At 47.9% G+C, this 20,692-nt stretch overlaps 1 protein-coding gene across 2 annotated transcripts; it reads right to left on the bottom strand.

The window, feature by feature from the left end:
- Nucleotides 1-9,822: 9,822 nt before the first annotated feature.
- On the bottom strand, nucleotides 9,823-19,847 carry SOAT2 (sterol O-acyltransferase 2). 2 transcript variants are annotated; one of them, XM_049625560.1, is made up of 15 exons: nucleotides 19,424-19,847; nucleotides 18,863-18,918; nucleotides 18,202-18,338; nucleotides 17,788-17,847; nucleotides 17,393-17,500; nucleotides 15,620-15,896; nucleotides 15,118-15,187; nucleotides 14,268-14,352; nucleotides 13,717-13,762; nucleotides 13,381-13,510; nucleotides 12,305-12,402; nucleotides 11,783-11,881; nucleotides 11,141-11,276; nucleotides 10,501-10,646; nucleotides 9,823-10,298 (listed from the first exon to the last, which is right to left on the bottom strand). In XM_049625560.1, the coding sequence occupies exons 1-15, from the start codon at nucleotides 19,497-19,499 to the stop codon at nucleotides 10,248-10,250; spliced, it is 1,575 nt and encodes a 524-aa protein (XP_049481517.1). In that variant the 5' UTR covers nucleotides 19,500-19,847; the 3' UTR covers nucleotides 9,823-10,247. The 2 variants fall into 2 exon arrangements, with proteins under 2 accessions (XP_049481517.1, XP_049481518.1); XM_049625561.1 differs by lacking the exon at nucleotides 9,823-10,298 and having other exon boundaries at nucleotides 10,556-10,646; nucleotides 12,330-12,402.
- Between the last annotated feature and the right edge of the window lie 845 nt (nucleotides 19,848-20,692).

Below are 20,692 nucleotides of genomic sequence, written 5' to 3'. Positions count from 1 at the left end.
TTTTAATGTTAAGTGGTACCTTAACTCTTTAATGTTAAGAGTGCCTTGTTGGGTTTTGTACAAAGAAGGCAACCCTTGGTTTAGCATTGTCATTACAAGTTTCATAGAATAATAGGTCTTGGAGTTGAAAGGCCTCCATAGGTACTCGCTTGATACAACCTTGGTCTTAAGGCAGATTTTTTTACACTGTATTTTACAAATACAGCTGCTGAGGCTGAGCAAAGCTAAGGTTCTTGACAAAGTCACAAAAGTGTCTCTTAAGCAGAAGATATAGTTTATTCTGAAAAGGAATTCCATTTGTTTGTAAAAGTCACCATCTCTTTAATATTATCCCCCCAAAGCAATAATTCTGTGCTTTCTTTTCTAGACTGATAGTTTGTCAGTTGTTGAGATCCAGTTTCCACATGTTAGAGGAATTCAGTGGTCTGATGGCCTAGTTTTGAAAAATTCCTGAAGTTCATTTTTAGCAAATTCTCTGGTGCCAACATAATTAGCTTGCACATTTCCTTAGTTTGTAGTGTGTTATTTTTAGTTTTTTTCTTGTAACCAAGAAAGTTGGATGAGAAGTTTAAGTGTTTTTACGTCAACCGGAGGTGTTTTGGTGCTGTTCCCTTCTGCCAGAAAAGATAGACTTGAGGGTTATATATATCAGGTATTGATACTGGGATTTCTTTGGGGGAAGATTTTAAACCACATAGTCAATTTCTTTAATAGATGAGGGCTATTGAGGGTTGTGTCTTCTTGAGCAAGCTTTGGTAGTTTTGTCTTCCAAAAAATGGCCTATTTTCATCTAAGTTGCAGGATTTATTGATATAAATTATTATTATTATTATCTTATTATTTTTAAAAGTTTTTAATGTTTATTTTTTGAGAGAGAGAGAGCAAGTTGGGGAAGGACAGAGAGAGACACACACACAGAATCTGAAGCAGGCTCCAGGCTCTGAGCTGTCAGCACAGAGCCTGACATAAGGCTCAAACCCACAAACTGCGAGATCATGACCTGAGCTGGAGTCGGATGCTCAACCAACTGAGCCATCCAGGCACCCCTAATTATCTTTTTAATATCTGTAGAATCTGTAGTATTGTTACCTCCCATTCCTGATACTGATGATTTGTGTCTCCTCTCTTTTTTTCTTGTTCAGTTTAGTTAGAGGTTTATTGCTATTGACCTTCTTAAAGAACCAGCTTTGGTGTTACTGAGTTTCTTAATTGTTTTTCTACTTTCCATTGATTTCTGCTCTAATCTTTATCCAAGTGAGTTTTCCAGATTGGCCATATTCAGTGCATACTGTCACACGTTGATGACGAAAGAGCAACGTGTCCTGAGGACAATGAAAGCTTTGCTTACTACAAAACTACAGTAATCAAGACACTGTGGTCTACAGTATAGACATATGGGCCAAATTAATAGATTGAGAATCCAGAAATAAGCCCTCACATTTCCAGTCAATTGATTTTTAACAAGGATGTCAAGACAGTTCACTGGGGGAAAGAATAATCTTCTCAACAAATGGTGCTGGGACAACTGGATAGCCATATGCAAAAGAATGTAGTTGAACCCCTTTATCACGTCATACACAAAAATTAACTCATAATAAATTATAGATCTAAATATAAGAGCTAAAACCGTAAAGTTCTTGGAAGACAATAGAGGAGTAAATGTTAGTGAGCTTGGGTCAGGCAAAGCCTCCTTACATATGTTACCAAAAGCACAAGCAACCAAAGGGAAAAAATAGATAAATTGGGCCACATCGAAATGTAAAAATTGTGCTTCAAAGGACACTATCCAGAATGTGAAAAGACAATGTACAGAATGGAGGAAGATATCCACAAGTTATATATCTGATAAGGGAGTTATATCTAAAATAGATGAAGACCTCTTACAGCTCAATAATAAAAGACAAATTATCCAATTTAAAAAGCGGGCCAGGGATCTGAATAGACATTTCCCCAAAGAAGATACACATATGGCCAATAAACACCTAACAAGATGCCCAACATCGTGAGTCCTCAGGGAAATCAAAGCCACAATAAGATACCACTTCGTATCCACTGAGATGGTTATAACAAAAAAGAGGAATAACACATGTTGATGAGGATGTAAAGAATGTGGAACTCTCATACACTGCTGGTGGAATTGTAAACTTGTGCAGCCACTTTGAAAAACAGTCTGGCAGTTCCCCAAGGGTTAAATACAGAGTTATCATACGACCCAGGGATTCCACTCCCAGGTATGTACTTAAGAGAAATGAAAACATACCTCCACACAAAATCGTGCACACAAATGTTCATGGCAGCATTATTCATAATAGCCCCAAACTGGAAACAATCCAAGTGTTCATTGTTTTAGTCAGGGTTCTCCAGAGAAATAGAACCAGTAGGCTATATATAGATATCTATAAGAGGAGATTTATTGTAGTAATTGGCTCACCTGGTTATGAAGGTTGACCAAGTTCTACAATCTGCCATCCGCAAGCTGGAGAGCCAGAAAAGCCAGCAGTGTAACACATTCTGAGTCCATAGGCCTGAGAACCAGGGAGCCACTGATGTCACTCCTAGCAGGAGGCTGCAGGCCCAAGAACCAGGAGCTCTGATCTCTGAGGATAGGAAAAGATAGGTGTTCAGCTCAAGAAGAGAGTTTGTCCTTCCCTTGCCTTTTTTTTTTTTTTTAAGTTTATTTATTTTGAGAGACCGCATGAGCGAGGGAGGGGCAGAAGGAAGAGAGAGAGAATCCTAGGCAGGCTCTGCATTGTCAGTGAGGAGCCCAACTTAGGGCTCCATTTCGCCAACCAGGAGATCATGACCTGAGCTGAAATCAAGAGTGGAACACTCAGCCAACTGAGCCGCCCAGCCTCCCTTGCCTTTTTGTTCCATTTGGGCCCTTAAAAGATTAGATGATGCTCGCCCACATTGGCGAGACAGGATCTCTCTACTCAGTCTACTAAATCAAATGCTAATCTCTTCTAGAATACCACCACAGACTCTTCCAGAAAAAAAAATTTTTTTCAACTCTCTGGGCATCCCTTAGCCTAGTCGAGTGGGAACAAAAAATTAGCTGTCATATTCATCAGCTCATGAATGAGTAAATAAAATGTAGTATATCCATACAATGGAATGTTATTTGACCATACAAAGGAATGAAGAGCTGGTATATGTTACAACATGGTTTAATTTTGAAAACGTTATGCTAAAAAAAGAAGCCAATCTTAGAAGACCCTGTATGGTATGTTTCCATTTTCATGAAATATCCAGAATAGAAAGTGGATTTATGACTGCCCAAAGCTGCGGGGGGGGGGGGGGGTTGTTGAAGAAAATGGAAAGTGATTTCTAATGGGTATAAGATTTTAGAGAGTAGTGATGAAAATGTACTAAAATTGTGATTAATTTTATGTGATTTACATAATTAACTTATGATTAATTAAATGTACACAAATCTGTGAATATATTAAGACCATTGACTTGTGAATTGAATGGTTTATAAATTACATTTGAGTAACGCTAAAGTATATATACTTGAATAAAGGTGATATACTACATATGTATATATCTTTCCCTCTAAAACCAGGAACAAGATAGGTCCACACTCCCTCTTTCTATTTAATATTGTACTAGAAGTTCTAGCTAGGTAATAAGGCAAGAGGGAAAAAAAACATAAAAATTGGAAAGGAAAAAGTAAAATTGTTTTTATTTGCAGGTGACATGATCATCTATGTAGAAAATTCTAATGAGTCTACAAAAATGCTACTAGACCTAGTTCAGCAAGGTTGCAAGATATAAGATCAATATACAAAAATTAATTGTACTTCTGTACACCAGCAACAAACTATTGGAAGTTGAAATTAAAAGGCAATATCATGTACAATATCATCAAAAAAGAAGAGAGAAATATGTATGGACAACTCTGATGAAAGATGTGCAAATCCAGTACATTGAAAACAAAAAACATTGGTAAGAGAAATTAAATAAGTCTTATGTGGAGAAATATGCAATGTTTATGGGTTGAAAGACCTAATATTGCTGAGACACCAGTTCTCCCCAAACTGATTTATAGATTGACTGTAATCTCAATAGAAATCCCAGCATGGTTTTATAGAAATTGACAGTTGATCCTAAAATCCATATGGAGGGACACCTGGGTGGCTCAGTCGGTTAAGCATCCTGTTTTGGCTCAGGTCATGATCTCACAGCTCATGAGTTCAAGCCCCACATCGGGCTCTGTGCTGACAGCTCAGAGCCTGGAGCCTGCTTCAGATTCTGTGTCTTGCTCTCTCTCTGCCCATCCCCCGCTTGCTCTGTCTGTCTCAAAAATAAATAAACATTAAAAAAATTAATTAAATTTTATAAACTAGTGTCGTTTTATTAATTTTTTTTTTTACATTTATTTTTGAGAGACAGAGCACAAGTGGGGGAGGGGCAGAGAGAGAATGAGACACAGAATCTGAAGCAGGCTCCAGGCTCTGAGCTGTCAGCACAGAGCCCAACATGGGGCTCGAACTCAAACCGTGAGGTCATGACCTGAGCCAAAGTCAGACGCTTAACTGATTGAGCCACCCAGGCGCCCTAAACTGGTGTTGTTTTAAAAAATAATAATATAAAATCCATATGGAAATGCAAGTGATCTAGAATAGCCAAAACCAACTTTAAGAAAGAAAAAAGTTGTAGTAGTTACGCTACCTGATTTTGAGACTTTTTTTTTAATGTTTATTTTTTGAGAGAAAGAGAGAAAGCATGAGTGGGGGAGGGACAAAGAGAGAGAGAGAGAGAGAGACAGAATCTGAGGCAGGCTCCCCGCTCTGAGCTGTCAGCACAGAGCCCGACCTGGGGGCTCAAACCCACGAACTGTGAGATCATAACCTGAACTGAAGTTGGATGCTTAACCAACTGAACCACCCAGGCACCCCTGATTTTGAGACCTAAAGAGAGTTTTAGTGATCAAGACAGGGTGCGAGACAAATAGATCAATGGAACAGAAATGGGTCCAGAAATAGATCCACATATATATGATCAATTGATTTTTAACAAATGTGCAAAGGCAATTCAGTGAAGAATAGGCTTTTTGACAAATGGTTGTGGTACAATTGGCTGTTTGTAAGCAAAATTAGCTAAATACCTCATGCTCTGAAAATGTGAGGAAACTGAAAACCTCATGCACTTCTGGTAAAAAAAAAAAAAAAAAAAAGTAGATGGTTCCTGGTCTAGCCATTTTGGAGACTATCTGGCAGTTTTTAGTGGAATTAAACATATCTTAAAAATTAGTTCCTAGGAAATCCTAGAGAGAATCCCTGTTTCCTTAAGCCCACACTAAATGTCCACTACTAGGTTAAGGCATACATAAAAAATCAGTGTGTGCATATATAGAATGCTACACAGGTATCAGCAGAAATGTACATATTTGAATGTAGCACCATTTATGTATCTCAAACAGCGATGAATATGAATGGGATGAGAATTATGGCATAAATTATTTCATATAAATTAAAAAGGTAGAGTACAACACTCTATTTTTCAAGCATACATAGAGATGTGTCATGTATTAGAGTGAATCTGTCTGGCACAAAAGGAGATGACAGGAAGGGATGGGTACTGGAGTAATAAGCCATACTAAACTATGAAGAGACACCTTTGTAGACCCAGGATTAACACAAAAGTGAATGGAGGTGAGAAAACAGCCACAGTGAGCCCAGACAACTTTTTCCAGAAGGCAGCTGAGAAGTAGGAGCTTCATGAGGATGTGGGGCTAAGAAGGAGAAAGTTAGAGATGGGACATAGTGGAGGAACATATCTGGATGCTTATGGGAACCATTTGGTAGAGAGGAGAAAGGAGGGGGTTGACACCGGGAATTCATAAAAGGGACTTAGTGTTGGAGATGGTGAGAGGCAAGAGAATGGTCTGTGATGGAAAGAGGGCGAATTCCTGCAGCTCATAGGAGGGACTTGGAGTGGGGAAAAGCTGAGCGTATGTTTGTATGTTTTGGGGGGATCGTAGACTTGGAAATGGATGGTGGGGAGAGAAGAAATGAAATTGTTTTGGCAAGTGGGAAGGGAGTCCTCCAGATTAATTGGAAGATCATTGGACATTGCTGAAATGCCCATTTGAGGTCTGTGTTTCAGAATTGCGGAGTGTGTGTTATAGGAGGAGGGCTCCAAGCAATAGAGCAAGGGAGGAGCGATATGGGAGGGAGAAACTCCAGCTAGGGCAGTTATGGAGGCCGCAGGCCACTGGGCCAACACAGACTGGGGAGGGGACCACAGGAGAAGGTGGGTGTTATATGGAGGTCCCAAGACAGGCAAGGAGATTTGGATAAAAGACTGGACAAAATCACAGAGGTGAAGGGAAGGTGTTTGAGGCAGAGGATGGGCACAGAGTTTGAGGGACACAGATAGGGGAGAAGAGAGGAGACCCTTTCTAGGAACAAGGTGGTTTCTAGCCCAGGAGGAGAGCCCTGCTGGGCGGGAAGGTGGCCGCAGAGCTCTCCCCTGCCTCACATGCATACCCCCACTCCAGGCACTTCCCACCCCCACTGACATCCTAGAGGGAGGGCTGGGGCAGTGCTGCTCCCACCCTCTGTGCACCAGGGTAAAACAAGGGTACCATGAGGGCTCCGGAGCCTGTGCAAAGGAGAGACTTTCTGGTCTGACTCACTTCTACTCAACTTCAGTTCAGCCTAAAAGTGTTCTGCTCTAGGTGCCACTGCCCTGTTCTTGTGCCGGGAGTCAGGGCAGCAAAGCACCAACAAGGGCTTTGGTGGACAGGGGGTCCTGGATGGAGCCCCATTGTATACAAGCCTTAGTACTAGGACTAAGTTGAAGAACCCAACGCAAAGTGAGTAGACAATACCTCCCTGACATTGGATTAATTTCCTTACCGTAAACAAAAGCTGTAATTTTGAAGAAGAAGGACAGCTCGGTTTGGTGTATTCTAAAAAAAAATTTTAATGTTTATTTACTTTTGAGAGAGAGCACGAATGGGGGAGGAGCAGAGAGAGAGGGAGACACAGAATCCAGAGCAGGCTCCCGGCTCTGAGCTGTCAGCACAGAGCCTGACACAGGGCTCGAACTCATGAACTGCAAGATCATGACCTGAGCTGAGGTTGGACACTCAACCGACTGAGCCACCCAGATGCCCCTGGTTTGGTGTACGCTAATGCAGTGTTTCTCAAAGTGTGGTTCCCAGACCAGCAGCGCCAACACTCCTTGGGGATCGGTTAGCAGTGCTAACTCTTAGGCCACCTGGATGAATGAATCAGAAACTTCTGCGGCCGGGCTCAACTGTCTCTACTAGCAAGTTCTGGAGGTGATTCTAATGTATGCTCCAGTTCTAAGGGAATTTCCACTCCCATCTCCAAACACATGCCTCTCCTAAGCCATCTTGCTGCTGGGCCCAGGGGCAAGATGTGCAAGTGAGGGCTTGAAGTTCAAGTTAGTGAAATGAAGGCCTAATGTGGGGAGACCTGGCGAGGAGCTTCTTCATTTTCACCACACAGGAGTCTGGAGACTGGCTTTGGAGAGCCCCTGTGCTGAGGTCAGGACCATGGGCGATCTTGAAAGAACATGACTCAGAGGGCCTTGACTTTACAGGGATGAGGTCATCATAGGTGGTTTTCCTGCCTACCAGACAGCATAGGGACCACTGAAGAGTTATAAGACAACTTAAGAAAATATCAGGAGCACTTAAAGAGATTCAAGTAGTGTACCAAAAAACAAAAACAAAAACAAAAACAAAAAACAAAAACAAAAAAACAAAAACCTTTCTGGAACTAAAGAAACATTTTTTCAACAAAACAAAGTCAGTATATGTATTGAAAGAGAGAAGTCTGGTCACTTCTGAGACTCAAATTAGTGGCTTGGAAGAAGAAGTGGAAAAAATATTTCAAAGCATGGAGAAAATAATACGAAGAGATGGAAATAGCGAGGAAAACATGAGACTTGGAGAACAGATCCAGTAGTCCTAACATTCAAATATATTAGCTCCAAAAGAGTGAAAAGGCATAGATGGAAGAGAGGCAATAATTTAAAAATAGAAGAATATTTCAGTGACTTGAAAGAAAGATCTGTGCTTGTAGACCGAAAGGGCACAGGAAGACCAAAAAAAGAAAAAAGAAAAGAAAAAGAAAAGAAAGAAAAGACAGACATCTAAGCATGAAACTCCTGAATTCCAAGATTAAAGAAAAACATTTTCAAGTTTCTAGACAGAAAGAGCAAGTTCTGTACAAAGGGAAAAGAATCCAATTGACCGGGGACTCTTCATCGGCAGCACTGGAAGCTAACTAACGTGGAGACAGTGAAAGAAAAGGACGGTTGCCCAGGGACCTCATCCCCAGCTGGAAAGCTTTCACTTGTCAGAGCAAAAGAAAGATATTTGGAGCTATAGAGGATTCAAAGAGTATATCAATCTCCTGTCTCACCTGAGGAAAATACTTAAGAAAAAATTTGGTTAGGGAATAGAGAAGTCAAGGTAGAGGGAGATGAAGGGGAGGAGAAAACCCTGCAGTGAGCAAGAAAGTTGGCAAAATATCATACTGTTAAATGTTCATGGAGCTTGACAGACACCTAATTATATCTAGGAACATAAGTACTGTGCTACCTCAGCCAAACCTAGGAATTGGAAGCACAATAAGAAAGATCAGTAAAAGCATTCTAAAGGTCTCTCTTACTGGGGTAGAAAATAAAACATCTGGCAAGAAATAAAACATTTTAATGGAAGAAACAATTGGCATATTAAAAATGATGGTAATGAAGTAGGTATTGGATCATCAGTGCTGGGAAAGAAGGTAACTATCAAGGGAATGGAAAGGTTTAGTAGAACTTCCAAAATAACAAGGGAGCAGGGAAAGGGGAACGGATAGCAACTTGCTATGGAATGATTAAAGAGCATACAAGACAAGGGGCGCCTGGGTGGCTCAGTCGGTTGAACGTCCGGCTTTGGCTCAGGTCATGATCTCATGGTCCATGAGTCCGGGCTCTGTTGACAGCTCAGATCCTGGAGCCTGCTTTGGATTCTGTGTCCCCCCCTTCTCTCTCTGTCCCTCCCTCCCTCATGGTCTGTCTCTCAAAAATAAATAAGTGTTAAAAAAATTTTAAAAAAAGAACATACAAGATGATATAAGAAATGAAACCAAGGGGCGCCTGGGTGGCTTAGTCGGTTAAGCATACAACTCTAGTTTTGGCTCAGGTCATGATCTCGAGGTTTCGTGAGTTCAAGCCCTATGTTGGGCTCTGCACTAGCAGCATGGAGCCTGCTTGGGATTCTCTCTCTCCTTCTCTCTCTCTCTCTCTCTCTAAAATAAGTAAATAAGCATTAAAAAAAAAAAACCTCAGGCTATCATTTTAAAAATTAAATTTAATTTAAAAATTAGAAAAAAAGATCCTCTCCTTAGAGTGACTACAAAGTCTGGCTTCTGGGATGGTTGTGAACGTGAATATTTTGACCTTCTGAACCCATACAGTCAGGACACTCTTCATTTTAAGGTCCACTTTATAGCGGTGGATACTGTGGCTCACGAAATGAAAATACTTGTGTAAGGTCTATACGGACAGTTCCTCTCCTGGGTCTGTGGAGGGAAAGGAGGCCTGCTATGTGCCCTTTCCAAATGTGCTAGAGGTTGACAGGAGTAGAAGGATTAAGGGGTGTGGAAACATGAACTGAGGAAGGAAGAGGTGGGAGGAAGGCGAGGTTGGGTTTTGGGGAGGGACAAGGCACCAGAAAGGCGAGGCAAGATGCCACCTAAGACCCTCAGCCCCTGCCAGCACAAAGTCTTGCTGCTGTAGACACAACTCTTCAATCATGCCTGTCCAATGTGGGCCTTCAACAAATAATGAAGGGAGGAATAAACAAATGAATGAATAAAAAGGGATACAAACTTTATTATTGTATTGGAAGCAGTACAAAGAGTCAAACCTTTCTCAGACCTTGATGGCCCTCATTTCTCTAAGTCACCCCACATTCACCAAATCTATAAGATCCTTCAAGTATCCCCAAGTCTGGACAGTGATGAGGTAGGAGGGGGCTCTATGCCCAATCCGTGGGGCTTGGCGGCTCAAGAGCCACCACCACAGTGAGTTTGTGCTTAGCGGTTCTACAGGTCCTCAGATCTCAGTCCCTGGCATTCCCTGCTGGGGTCATGCCTGCCAGGCCCCCTTGACTTGGAGCTAGATCTAGGAATGCAGGGAGAGGTGCTCTGGTCCGAGGCTTTGCAGGCAGAGAAGGACTTGGTGGCGTCCTCTGGGCAGTGACAGTGCTCTGACTTCTAGGTATGGCAGGACCAAGATCGAGGTGTCACCAGCCCCCAGAAGGTTGTCTGTACCAGAGAAAGGTGAGTTATGCGTGAGTTCCTTCCTGTCCCCACCCTACGCATCCAAGACATGGGAGCCCATCACCCCCAAACCAGGCCTAGCCCCTGACCATGGCTATTGAATTGGGCAAGAACAGGGGGCTGGCTCTTGGAGAGGGGAGGCGTGTCCTTCTGGATGGGGAGCTGAGGGAGGGCGGTGGTCCCTTACCTGGGGTAGGGGGCAGTGTCGCCGTGCATACCATTCCTGGCAGTACAGGCTGACTTGGATGCCTTGGCCCAGAAAGAGCAAGGTCCACATTAGCACATTCCATGCTGGGCCTGTGTGCCGGTCATGCATCATGAAGTTCAGCAGCCCTGATGCAGGAGGAAATGTTGTTACCCCAATTCCAGTGCCTTGTCTCCCTGGATGCCCCCCATCCCCCCATCCCAGGGTACTGGGAAGAGATGGAACAGGAAGGCATCATTGAGGAAGATCTTGAGCCCAGCTCTGGCAACCCATGGAGGTCTCAAGCGGCTCATGTAAAACCAGGATTCCTCAGTTTACACATCAATATCCTGGATCTCATACTAAACCTCCCAGCCTCATGCCAGTTTTCTCTCCTTTGTCTCCCTCTATGTGTGCCCTGCTCAGATGCTCCACTCCAGCCAGAAATCTTCTCTCACATCCCCCAGGATACCTCCTGCTGCTTCCCTCCCTGTTCCCAAGTTCCTCCCCACCCCAACTTTCATGCCTCTTCCCAGAAGGGTATGTGGCCTCCCCCATCCATCTGGAATCTGCAGGAGCAGGACTCCTGGCTTCCTCCCTCTGGATGGCTCCCCCTCCAGTGGCACACAGAGGCCAAGCTCACCTCCAAAGACAAGGAAGAGCATGAGCATGACCGGGTAGAAGAATCCCAGGACAAAGCAGAAGATGTACTCATGGACCACTGCAGAAACCAGGAACACACCCAGCATGGCTGCCCCTCGGGCCCGGCCACCGAGAAGCTGGCAGGGGACGGGGGAGAAGGGTGGAATGAGTCTCTCTAAGACTCTTCCACAAAGAGTCCCCTCCTTAAGGAAGCCAGAAAGTATACAGTACAATGGAAAGAATATGAGATTTGGGGGTCTCAAGGGGTGATACGTCCTACTTAAGTTCTTTGGGCCTTACATGCAATTTTTTAAAGGGGACATAATAATACTTACTTCTCAGGATTACAGTGCAGATTATATATGTGAAAAGCCTTGGTAACTGAGAATTGCTACATGCATGTTTCTTAGAAGTCTAAGGAGGAGAGAAATGCTCTGTGGAGGGGTGGGGTTAAGAGTAAAGAGGGAAGGAAGTTAGATCCTAAGAAGGATTTTCTGCCCACTAGGTTGGGTAGAAAGGAGCAGATGAAAGTCCAGGGGGCCCCTAGGTCTGGAAAAGGCGGATAATGCAGAGGAAGGGAAGGAGAATGTTCTGGGGAGGCTACATTAACTGTGGGAGCTGAGGGGGTCTGCAGAGCCCATACCCACAGCCCATCTTGATAGACGTAGCTGTACAGCCAGTCATGGACCACCACGTTCCAAGTGCGGTAGTAGTTGGAGAAGGACGTCGAATTCCACCAGTCCTGGGGAAGAGTGGGGTCAGGGTTAGGGGAAGGAAGTGAGCATCAGGGCCCTGACTTTCCCATGCCCCAGTGGCTTGCTCCCTGCACCCTATCCCAATGTTCTCCCACAAGGGGCTGGGCCCTGGCCAAAGAGGGACAGCAAGAACTTTCCCTGCAGTCTCTTCAGGACCTGAGGCCCGCACTCCCTCCTTCATCCCCTCTCAGGAGAAGATGGTTCCAGTGTACCATGCACACAGAAGCAGTTAGCCCTGGCTAGTCAAGAGGTGGACAGGTGGCATTAGAGCCACACCCAGAGGAGCGCATTTCTCACGTGAGAGCTTGACAGCACGGCTGAGGTGACATCCAATGGAGCCATCATCCTCCCCAGATCACTCCCCAGACCTCCCTGCACCCAGCTCCCAAGTGGCCAGGTCCAGGCCCCACCCGATAGAACATTCTGTCTCCAAACCGTAGCATCTCTGCGAAGGCGTTGAGCCAGCAGTGGAGGAAGGCAAAGAAGATGAGCAGCAGCATGAAGATGCCTGGTGAGTGGGGACAAGGGCTGCATGTCAGACTGCCCACCTGGCTCCCTTGGGAAGCCCTGAGGGGCCCTCATCAGCAACCAGGGCCCCAACTCCTTCCAGCCAATTATTTGTCACTCACAAATTCTTACATTCATTAATCCATCCATCTGCTCATGAACTCCAAGCCACATGTCAGGGATGCACAGATGAATCTCAAAGCCCTGGCCATTGGCAGTTCACAGAGTGGTTGGAGAGAGAGAAAGAGAGAGAGACAGAGGCAGAGATCGGGACAGAGACATGTCCAACCATGCGTCAAGGTCAAATGTGCTGGGAGCTAAGCACGGGTGGCCATTGAGGTGCTTGGGAATGCAGAGCAAGGGGTGGGTCATAGTGACTGATGGCTAAAACTGACAGGCTTCCTAGAGGAGGGGGCATCTCTGTTATGGGCCTCCAGAAACAGACTGGAGTTTACAGCTGGAAAATGGGGAAAGGTCATTCCAAGCTGAGACACCAGTATGAGCAAAGGCCCGGAGGCATGAAAGTACATGTCTTTCAAGGAATGGCTGAGCTTGTGGCAGGACGAGAAGATAGGCTAGGCTGTCGGGGAAGGGGTCTTGAATGCCAGGCCAAGGGGTCAAATCTTATCTGGAGATGCCAGCAATGGGGAGTGACTGGAGTTTTGGAAGCAGAGTAGGGAATGATTAACCTGTAGGAGGGAAGTTCAACCGGGGAGCAGTGTCAGGGGAAGGTGGGAAGATTGAGAGGGAAAGCAGGCAGGCGAGGAGGCCGATGTGGAAAGAGGGAGTGGAGTGGCCATCTGAATGAACTGAGACCCTGGCAATGGAGCAATGAGGAGGCGGGGGACACATGTGGGAGAGGTTTCTGAGGCAGGAGGTGTTGAATCTGACTGAAGAAAAGGAGTGAGGGGAGGGAGGAGCCCCCCGCTAAGACTTCCCAGGGTGCAGCCCTCCCCAGCCCTGCCTTCGGTGGGCATACCTGGCAAGGTGGCGTGCATGATAGACAGCACCAGAGCCCGGGTACTGAAGGGCTCCCGGCTCATGTTGGCAAAGACGGGAACGCAGAGGCGGCCCAGGATGAAGCAGGCATAGAGTACGCAGCCCAGAGCCTGGGGGGCGGTGGGTGGGGGGTACATAACTTTGACAGGGGTCACTAGCAGCTGCCCCCTCAACTCTGGAGTTGGATTCTGGCCCAGCACCTGCCTCCTCTTACCTTAGCCCCACCCTCTGACCTCCTCCCCAGGCCTCCCGGACCCCACTTCCAGAAATGCCCCACTCAATCACCACAAGTCACACTTCTACCCCATCTTCTGACCTGGGCAAAGTTTTTGGCCACGTAATTCCACCTGACGTTGGGTGTCCTGCAGCAGCAATGGGGACAATATGTTTTTAGTCTTTTTATCTTTTAGCTTGTTCCATACCCACTGGTACACAGGTTCTAGGGCCCTCTCTCTGAAGCTCCCTCAATTGCTCGGGCCTGGGAGGATTATCTAGGCAGGTAAGGGTCTAGAACACTTTGGACCTTCCCCAATAGACATGGCAAATGGATTTTTAACTTGAAGGTCAACTAAAGTGCAACCATCGGGAGGTTGCTCCAGACCGATGGGTTTCCTAGGGTGCAGGATTTTCAGTGCTAACACTGGGACAGCCCAGGGCCAACCCAGGACAGTTGGCCACCCTTGTGGGTTGTGCTTGGAGAAGGCTTGGAGAAGGCGTAGTCTGTCTGACACCTATTTCCCATTTTTATTATGGGATGCTTCCTGAGAACGTGGTCAGTGCCTGAGGCTAAAGGCCTCAGAGAATGGAAAGTAGAAGGCAAGGTCCCTGATGGGTCTGGGCATTTGGGAAAGAGGAGCAGGGTCTTACCTGGGGTAAGTCTCCCTGTAGATTAGTGTGGGGCAGAAGAGGAAGTAGAGGTAGCTGGAGAAACTGGGGGCCCGCATGCCCTCACCTGGGGAGGAAGGAGAGGGCTTGGATCAGTGAAGTGGGGAAGGAGAGAGGGCAGGGGGAGTGGAGGCTGGGACTGGTGGGTGGAGGCCTGGATGGGGCAGAGGTGGGGGGGGGGAGGAGGGTGGAGTGGGAGGGGCCTGACATTGGGTCTGGAGGTGCAGTCGGGACGGTGAAACTAGGCAGGAGCTGAAGCTGCTCTTTGATTGCCCTTCTTTTGCTTCCATTCTAGGAACCCAACTTTCTGGTGCAGCACCTGCTGTGGCCAGAGTTTCATTTGGCATTTATAAGCTCCACCGCCCATTCTTTCTCTCCTTCTGCTCTGACTCCCCCACCACGTTTTAAAAAAGATTTTATTTTTAAGTAATTTGTACACCCAACGTGGGGCCCGAACCCATGACCCTGAGATCAAGAGTCACATGCTCTGCCGACAGAGCCAGGATATACGTCCATCAGATCTTAAGTCCAACACTTAACCACTCCGTCATCCTGGTACCTCCTGACTTGCTAATATGAGGCTCTCATACTCTGGGTCTTTCCAGACTAAGCCTGGAAATTGGAAAGCGCCAGAAGTCCTGGGCCACAGAGGTACCATATCTCAGAGGTGGGACCGGAGGATGCCTGACTAAAGCCCACAGAGTCTAGTTGGAGGTCAGAATTCTGCCTTGGGAGCAACACAGGCTTAGGAAGTCAGAGCTTTTATGAGAATCCTGGTATGGCTGGCTTCATTCAAACAGCCAAAATGACTGAGTTCAAAGCAGTGCCTCACCTCCTCTGGCACAAAGGGTTCCAGGCACAGCCTCTCTCAAGAAGGAGTAGCTCTTCATCAGGAGCCTGACCTGAGAAGGAATGGAAGGGAGGTTAAGTTGCTGTGTGGCTTTGAGCAAATCACTTAACATCTCTGTGCACTGGTTTACCGAAGAGAGAGGCCGGCGGATTGCAAAATCTGTACGATCAAAGCCCATACTTTATTTTTTTGTCGGATAGTCTTTTAACCTAACACAGGTAGCTGCTGGGATGAATCAGGAGTAAAGACGTACAGGAAACGCCAGGGCGGAGCCTCCAACCAGCCAACCCCCCTGACTCCTTGCAAAATCCGATTACTTTTGCATAACAGCAAATATCCTTGGTTCCTGCTGGTGCCCTCAAATCCTTCCAGATGGACTCCGCCCCTAGTAACTAGCTCTGCCTCCACCAATACTGTAGTATCAAGTCCCCTTCCCCACAGGGGCCCTACCCCAGCCTCGCCTGCCCATCACCCCATCACCTACCTGCTCAAAGACCAGGATACAGCGGGAGGCAGGAGGGAGCTGATACTTCAAGGCCACGTGGACAGGGAGGACCCAGAGCACGGTGGTGTGGGCAGCCAGCAGCATGCAGCCCAGGCCCACCCCCAGCATCCAGGCCCCTCTTGCCCGGGGCCTCGCCCACAGCCTCAGGGCCTGGTAGGGCACCAGCAGAGTGGACAGGAACATGGGGACCCACGTCATCAGCGCCAAGGGCAGCTGTCCAAAGCTGAAGATCAGTAGGTCAAACTCCAGCATCAGCCTTGGAGTAGAGAGGAAGAGACAAGGTAGACAAATGTGTGGCCCGACTTTGTCCCCTCCCTGTGCAGTCAGAACTCTTGGGAAATAAACTGAGGCATTTTGCCCGAGTTTCCAGCTCCCCATATCTGAAGGTGTTCAAGATGGCACCTCTATTGTCCCAAACTTCTAGCACAGGGTGTCGCTGGAAAAGACTGGATCGTGGGATGGGTTTGCTTACAAATGACCTTTAGAGCCCTCTGAATTTTGCGGTGTTGCAGAAGGGCTCAGAACTTTGTATGCCGTGGGCATTAGAATATGAGGTTTTCAGAGTTTAACTTTGATTTTTGTCAGTTTTGTTCTTTTGGAACGTCTGTCGCTGCAGACGCAAGTTAGTGGAAAGCAGGTCGTTAGGTGTTTTGTTTGCTTAGGTTAAGAGTGTTTGGCTTGTAATGGTGAAAAGTTGGAAACAACCTAAGTGTCCCTTGGTAAAGGACCAAATGAGCAAAAGACTGGCACCTCCAGACCACAGTCGTTAAGAACAGTGGGCTGACCTGGAAAGATCTCTGAGATAGGAAGATAGGTTGTTAAGGAATGAAATCAAGAAGTACAGTGAATATCTTATTTATATAAACTTTCTACACACCGCTTCTTGGTTCTTATAGACATGTGGGAGTGAATGCATGGCAAATGCTCTAGAGGGACTCTCTCAAACCTGTGAAAACCCTTAGTTCCGGTCTGGGGTTGAGAGAGTAGTAGGGAAGGACGGTCCCTTTACATGCATTTGAACTTTTTACTGAGATTTAATCCTTATACCACTCATAGAATTAACAACAGTTTTACCAGAAGGAAATACTGTTGCAGAACCTGCAGATCTTTGATCCTTTTCTTTTTACTGCTTCCTAAGCCCTACTTAGGGTGAGGTAGGGGACATGCAAATACAGACCCCCTGGGGCTACAGAGCCCTCTGAGGCTCACCCCCAGCGTGGGGGGGTGGTCTTTGGGGGCGTTTGCATGCATGTCTGTCTCTCCCCTCCCCAAGACTGGTAGTGCCTTATAGACAGGGAGGGGGTCTGGCCGTCATCTCTCTAGCTCCCAGGGCAGGTCCTTGGGAGGTGCTCCATGAAGGTTGCTTGGGTTGAACTTGGGAAGAACTTGAGAGAGTGGTGTGAAGCGAGCCTGCTAGCTTAATGGCTCTGCCTTGGGGCAAGTTTCCTACTGAGAAGTATTTGAGCAGGTGACAGAGTGTCCCCAGAGTGGCTGACCTGGAAGGTCAGAGCAAGGGCCATCCAAAGGCTGTGGAAGGAAGAAGTCAAGGTGCGTTTTAGGTGGGAATATTGCTGGAAGCAATGTTGATGTGGGTCCAGGAATCACAGGATCAAAGGAGGGCTTGTGCTGTCTTAAGCCAGTGGCAAGTGGAACACTAGGGACCTAGGGGGTGTGATCCGCGTGCCTGTCCCAGGCATGCGGGGGGGGAGGGGGGCTGAAAGTCGGGGAGGGGGGTGGGGGGGGGGCGCCTACCTGCCCTCATCAATGAAGTCGATGGCCAGGGTGCTGATGATGAAGACGCACAAGCCGGCAATGAACATGTGGTAGATGGTGCGGAAATGCTGTACTTCCATCAGCTCGCTTGGGGGACAGGGGCCTGAATGTCAGTGTGGGAGGGTCCTCGAGGTCCCGGGGACCCGCTCAGGCACTGTACGCGGGTGGGGGTGGGGTGGGGACTAGTGATTGGGAACTTCCAGCTAAAGGCTGGGCCGATCACACCCAGGGCAAATGGGGAGACTAAACTTTAGAAACCCTCTCCAAGTCTTCCCTCCAAACACCTAGAACCCGAGGATGAGAAATGAGGTGTCCTGGGACCCTCGCTGAATCCCTTTCTTTTCCTCCATCCCCTGCCCTTTAGGTGGACTTACTCAAGCAGGGACTTTCGGATGATGAAAATTTTCCGCTTCCCCAGGGATGGCTCCTGGGCCCTAAATGAAGACAGTTGTTCTGGATCAGGACCCAGAGGAAGAAGGCCCTGGGTAGAGAGCAGGGCCTTGCAGAAGGTCAATACTTGGGAGCCAAAGGCAATAGTAGAGGTAGGTCAGGGCCAGGGCCAGAGGGCAGGAGCAGGTGGAAGGTCAGGGCCAGGGCAGAAAAGGGCCCCAAAGGTGGAGGTCAGTGTTGGGCAGGCAGAGGCAATACGAGCAAAAGAGGGAAGGTTGAAGTCGGGGTCATGCCAGTGCTGGCAGAGGAAGCATGAGATGATATTTAGGGCTCATGACCCTTATGCTAGAGGAGCCCGCTCTAGCCATTCCCCAGCCCCCAGGTCCTCAGACTCTTACTTGCTCAAGGAATCTGGAGGAATGGAGGACAGAGGTCCACCTTGTGGTGGGTAGCATTGGATGGCTTCCTGCACGGCCCGATCCAGCAGGTCTATCAGCTGTCCCTGTGCTTGCTCCAACAACTGTGTCTTCACAGCCTACAGGGCAAAGCAGGGCAAGGCCCACTGTCCCTCCACCCGGGCAGCCATCCTCTGGTTCCCCGTATATCTACTGAGCTTCTTCTCTCTGAGCCAGGCGCATTGCTAAGCGCTGGGGATAGAAACATGAACAGGCACGGTTCCTGCCAAGAGGCTCCCCCCAAATTTCTCTCTCTCTGGCTTCCCAGACCAGCAGTGAGGACCAAGAAAAGACATTTCCAGCGCCAGGGCCTGGATCCCAACCACCTTGTCGTCTTTGACCCTACTCCCTTCCCCCTGTCCCCAGCCTTCCCTCTGCTGACCTTTAGCCCGACTAACAGAAGACTGTTCACTGGCTGACTCTTGGCCCCTGCCCTGCTGACCTGTATTCCAACCCCCTCCATCTTAGCCGTTGGCTCCAACCTGATCTGAAAGGTTTTGAACCCAAGAACAAATGGTCTTTATCACCAGGCTGGTCTTCGTCCCTGCCTCCTTCCACTCCCAAGACCTGTCCATCTTGACGTCTGACCCCTGACCTCCCTCACCTCCATATGTCGGGTCCATTGCACCAAGTCCAGGCCTCTGTCCTTCTCAATGTTTCCTAGGGGGTGGGGTCAAAGGGCACACCCAAGGGGGAGAGGGAGTTAGGGTTCTGTGACCTTGTACGGACCCAGAAACATCCTCTTTCCAGGAAATGCTTTCTGCAAGCTCAGCAGCCTCCCTGCCCCCAACCAGTTGATATGTAGTATCACAGTGAGGTGATCAGAAGGGGAAGTTATGGGAGGCGATCAGAAGGGGAAGTCATTTTTGCAGGGGGTGAGGCCACTGATCAGGCCCAGCAGCCTGATCTCTTTCCCAGCAGCCTGACAATACCCGGGACTGGGAAGCTACTCCATTCACCCTCTGGGGTGAAAGAGTCTGCAAGACAAGGCAAGGCCCCCGCGCTCCGAATATCCCTTTCACTTCCCTTTCCCGGCTGGGCAGTGAGGGACAGAGGCAGGGGCTGCCTCCCTTATCCTCCCAAGAGAGTAGGAGCCTCCCCTGCAGCAATGCGTCTCCACCTCCAATGCCCCCTGAGCTTTCTGCACCCCCAGAGGGTGCCTCACCACCTCCGGAGCGGCGGCGCTCTTGCTCTCCTCTCGGCCCTTCTCCCTTCCGCGATCGGGCCGCCCTTGGCTCCATGGTGTGAGTCTCGACCGGGCAGTAGGCGGCTATGGAGTGTTCCCTCCCTTCCTTCACAGCCTGCCAAGCTCTTATCTCACTCCGTTCATCTGACAGCTCCAAAGACTAAAGTCCTTTCAGGAGGAGGAGACCTCCAGGAGCACAATACGTTATCAGGTCTAGAGGGTAACACTTCTCAGCTACAGGCTCGGCTCGGCTGGCTGTCCCAGGGAGGGTTGCAACACCCCAACAGCCCTACCCGACGCCCAGATGCCCAGCTGAGCAAGCTATCCCTCCCACTGGAACAGTGGCTGTGTACTGTGTACCTATGTATGTCCATGGGGAGGGGGACTTTGCCTCTCTGAGGCTTATCACGTAGGATGACTTGCCTGCCGATCTCTTTCCCAGCAGCCTGATCTCTTTCCCAGCAGCCTGAAGGATCTTTAGGTATCAGTGCACTCGGCTCCCAGACCGGGAGATAAGGTATGTGAAAGAACCTTGTCAGCTCAAAAGCACTGTGTGCAAGTGATTAATGTTCTGATGTGACTAATGTTCTGTGACAAGGTGGCGTTCTGGCCCCTCCAGGAAGTGCTGGGTGCCAGGACCCCCGCCCCCCAAATCAGCCCTTCCCTACACCTGCTTGGATTAGCATGTGGGCAGAAAGGGGGCAAAACAAACACTTATTCAGCACCTAGGGAACACCAGGTATCGTCACAGACCACTCTGAAGGAAGAGCGAGATTTGAATCCTCCCTCTGTCATTTACCAGCTGTGTGACTTCAGGCGAACGACCCAGATATTTTAAGCCACAGTTTCCTCCTCTGAAAAACAGGGGCCAAAGTTCCTCCCTCACAAGGTTATTGTAAGCTCAGAATGAGGTAGTGCAGGTAAAAACACAGGGTCCAGGGTCTGGCCCATGGGAAGGGCTTAGTAAATAAGAATTTCCTTCCCTTTTTTAGTAGGATGTAATAGAAGGATAAGTGCTTCGAGAGTTTCCTCTTTGTTGGGCTTCTGCTGGGGATTAGCTATTAATCCTTTCTCTCCCTTCTCCCATTGTGTCCAAAGATGAGTGTTGGAAACAAGGTCACAACTTCAGACCAAGGTCATGGCCTCAATGTCTCCCCTGCTCTTGCTCCCTGGTGGGTACTGGGGTGAGGGCTGAGGGCTGGAAACCTCCGCCAATGGCTGTTTCCTGCATCCCAAGTGCAGCAGGAG

Source organism: Panthera uncia, chromosome B4 (assembly GCF_023721935.1).
Source record: "Panthera uncia isolate 11264 chromosome B4, Puncia_PCG_1.0, whole genome shotgun sequence".
Classification (NCBI taxonomy): domain Eukaryota; kingdom Metazoa; phylum Chordata; class Mammalia; order Carnivora; family Felidae; genus Panthera; species Panthera uncia.
Note: the sequence above shows the minus strand (reverse complement) of the source record. Positions and strands in the feature narration are given on the sequence as shown.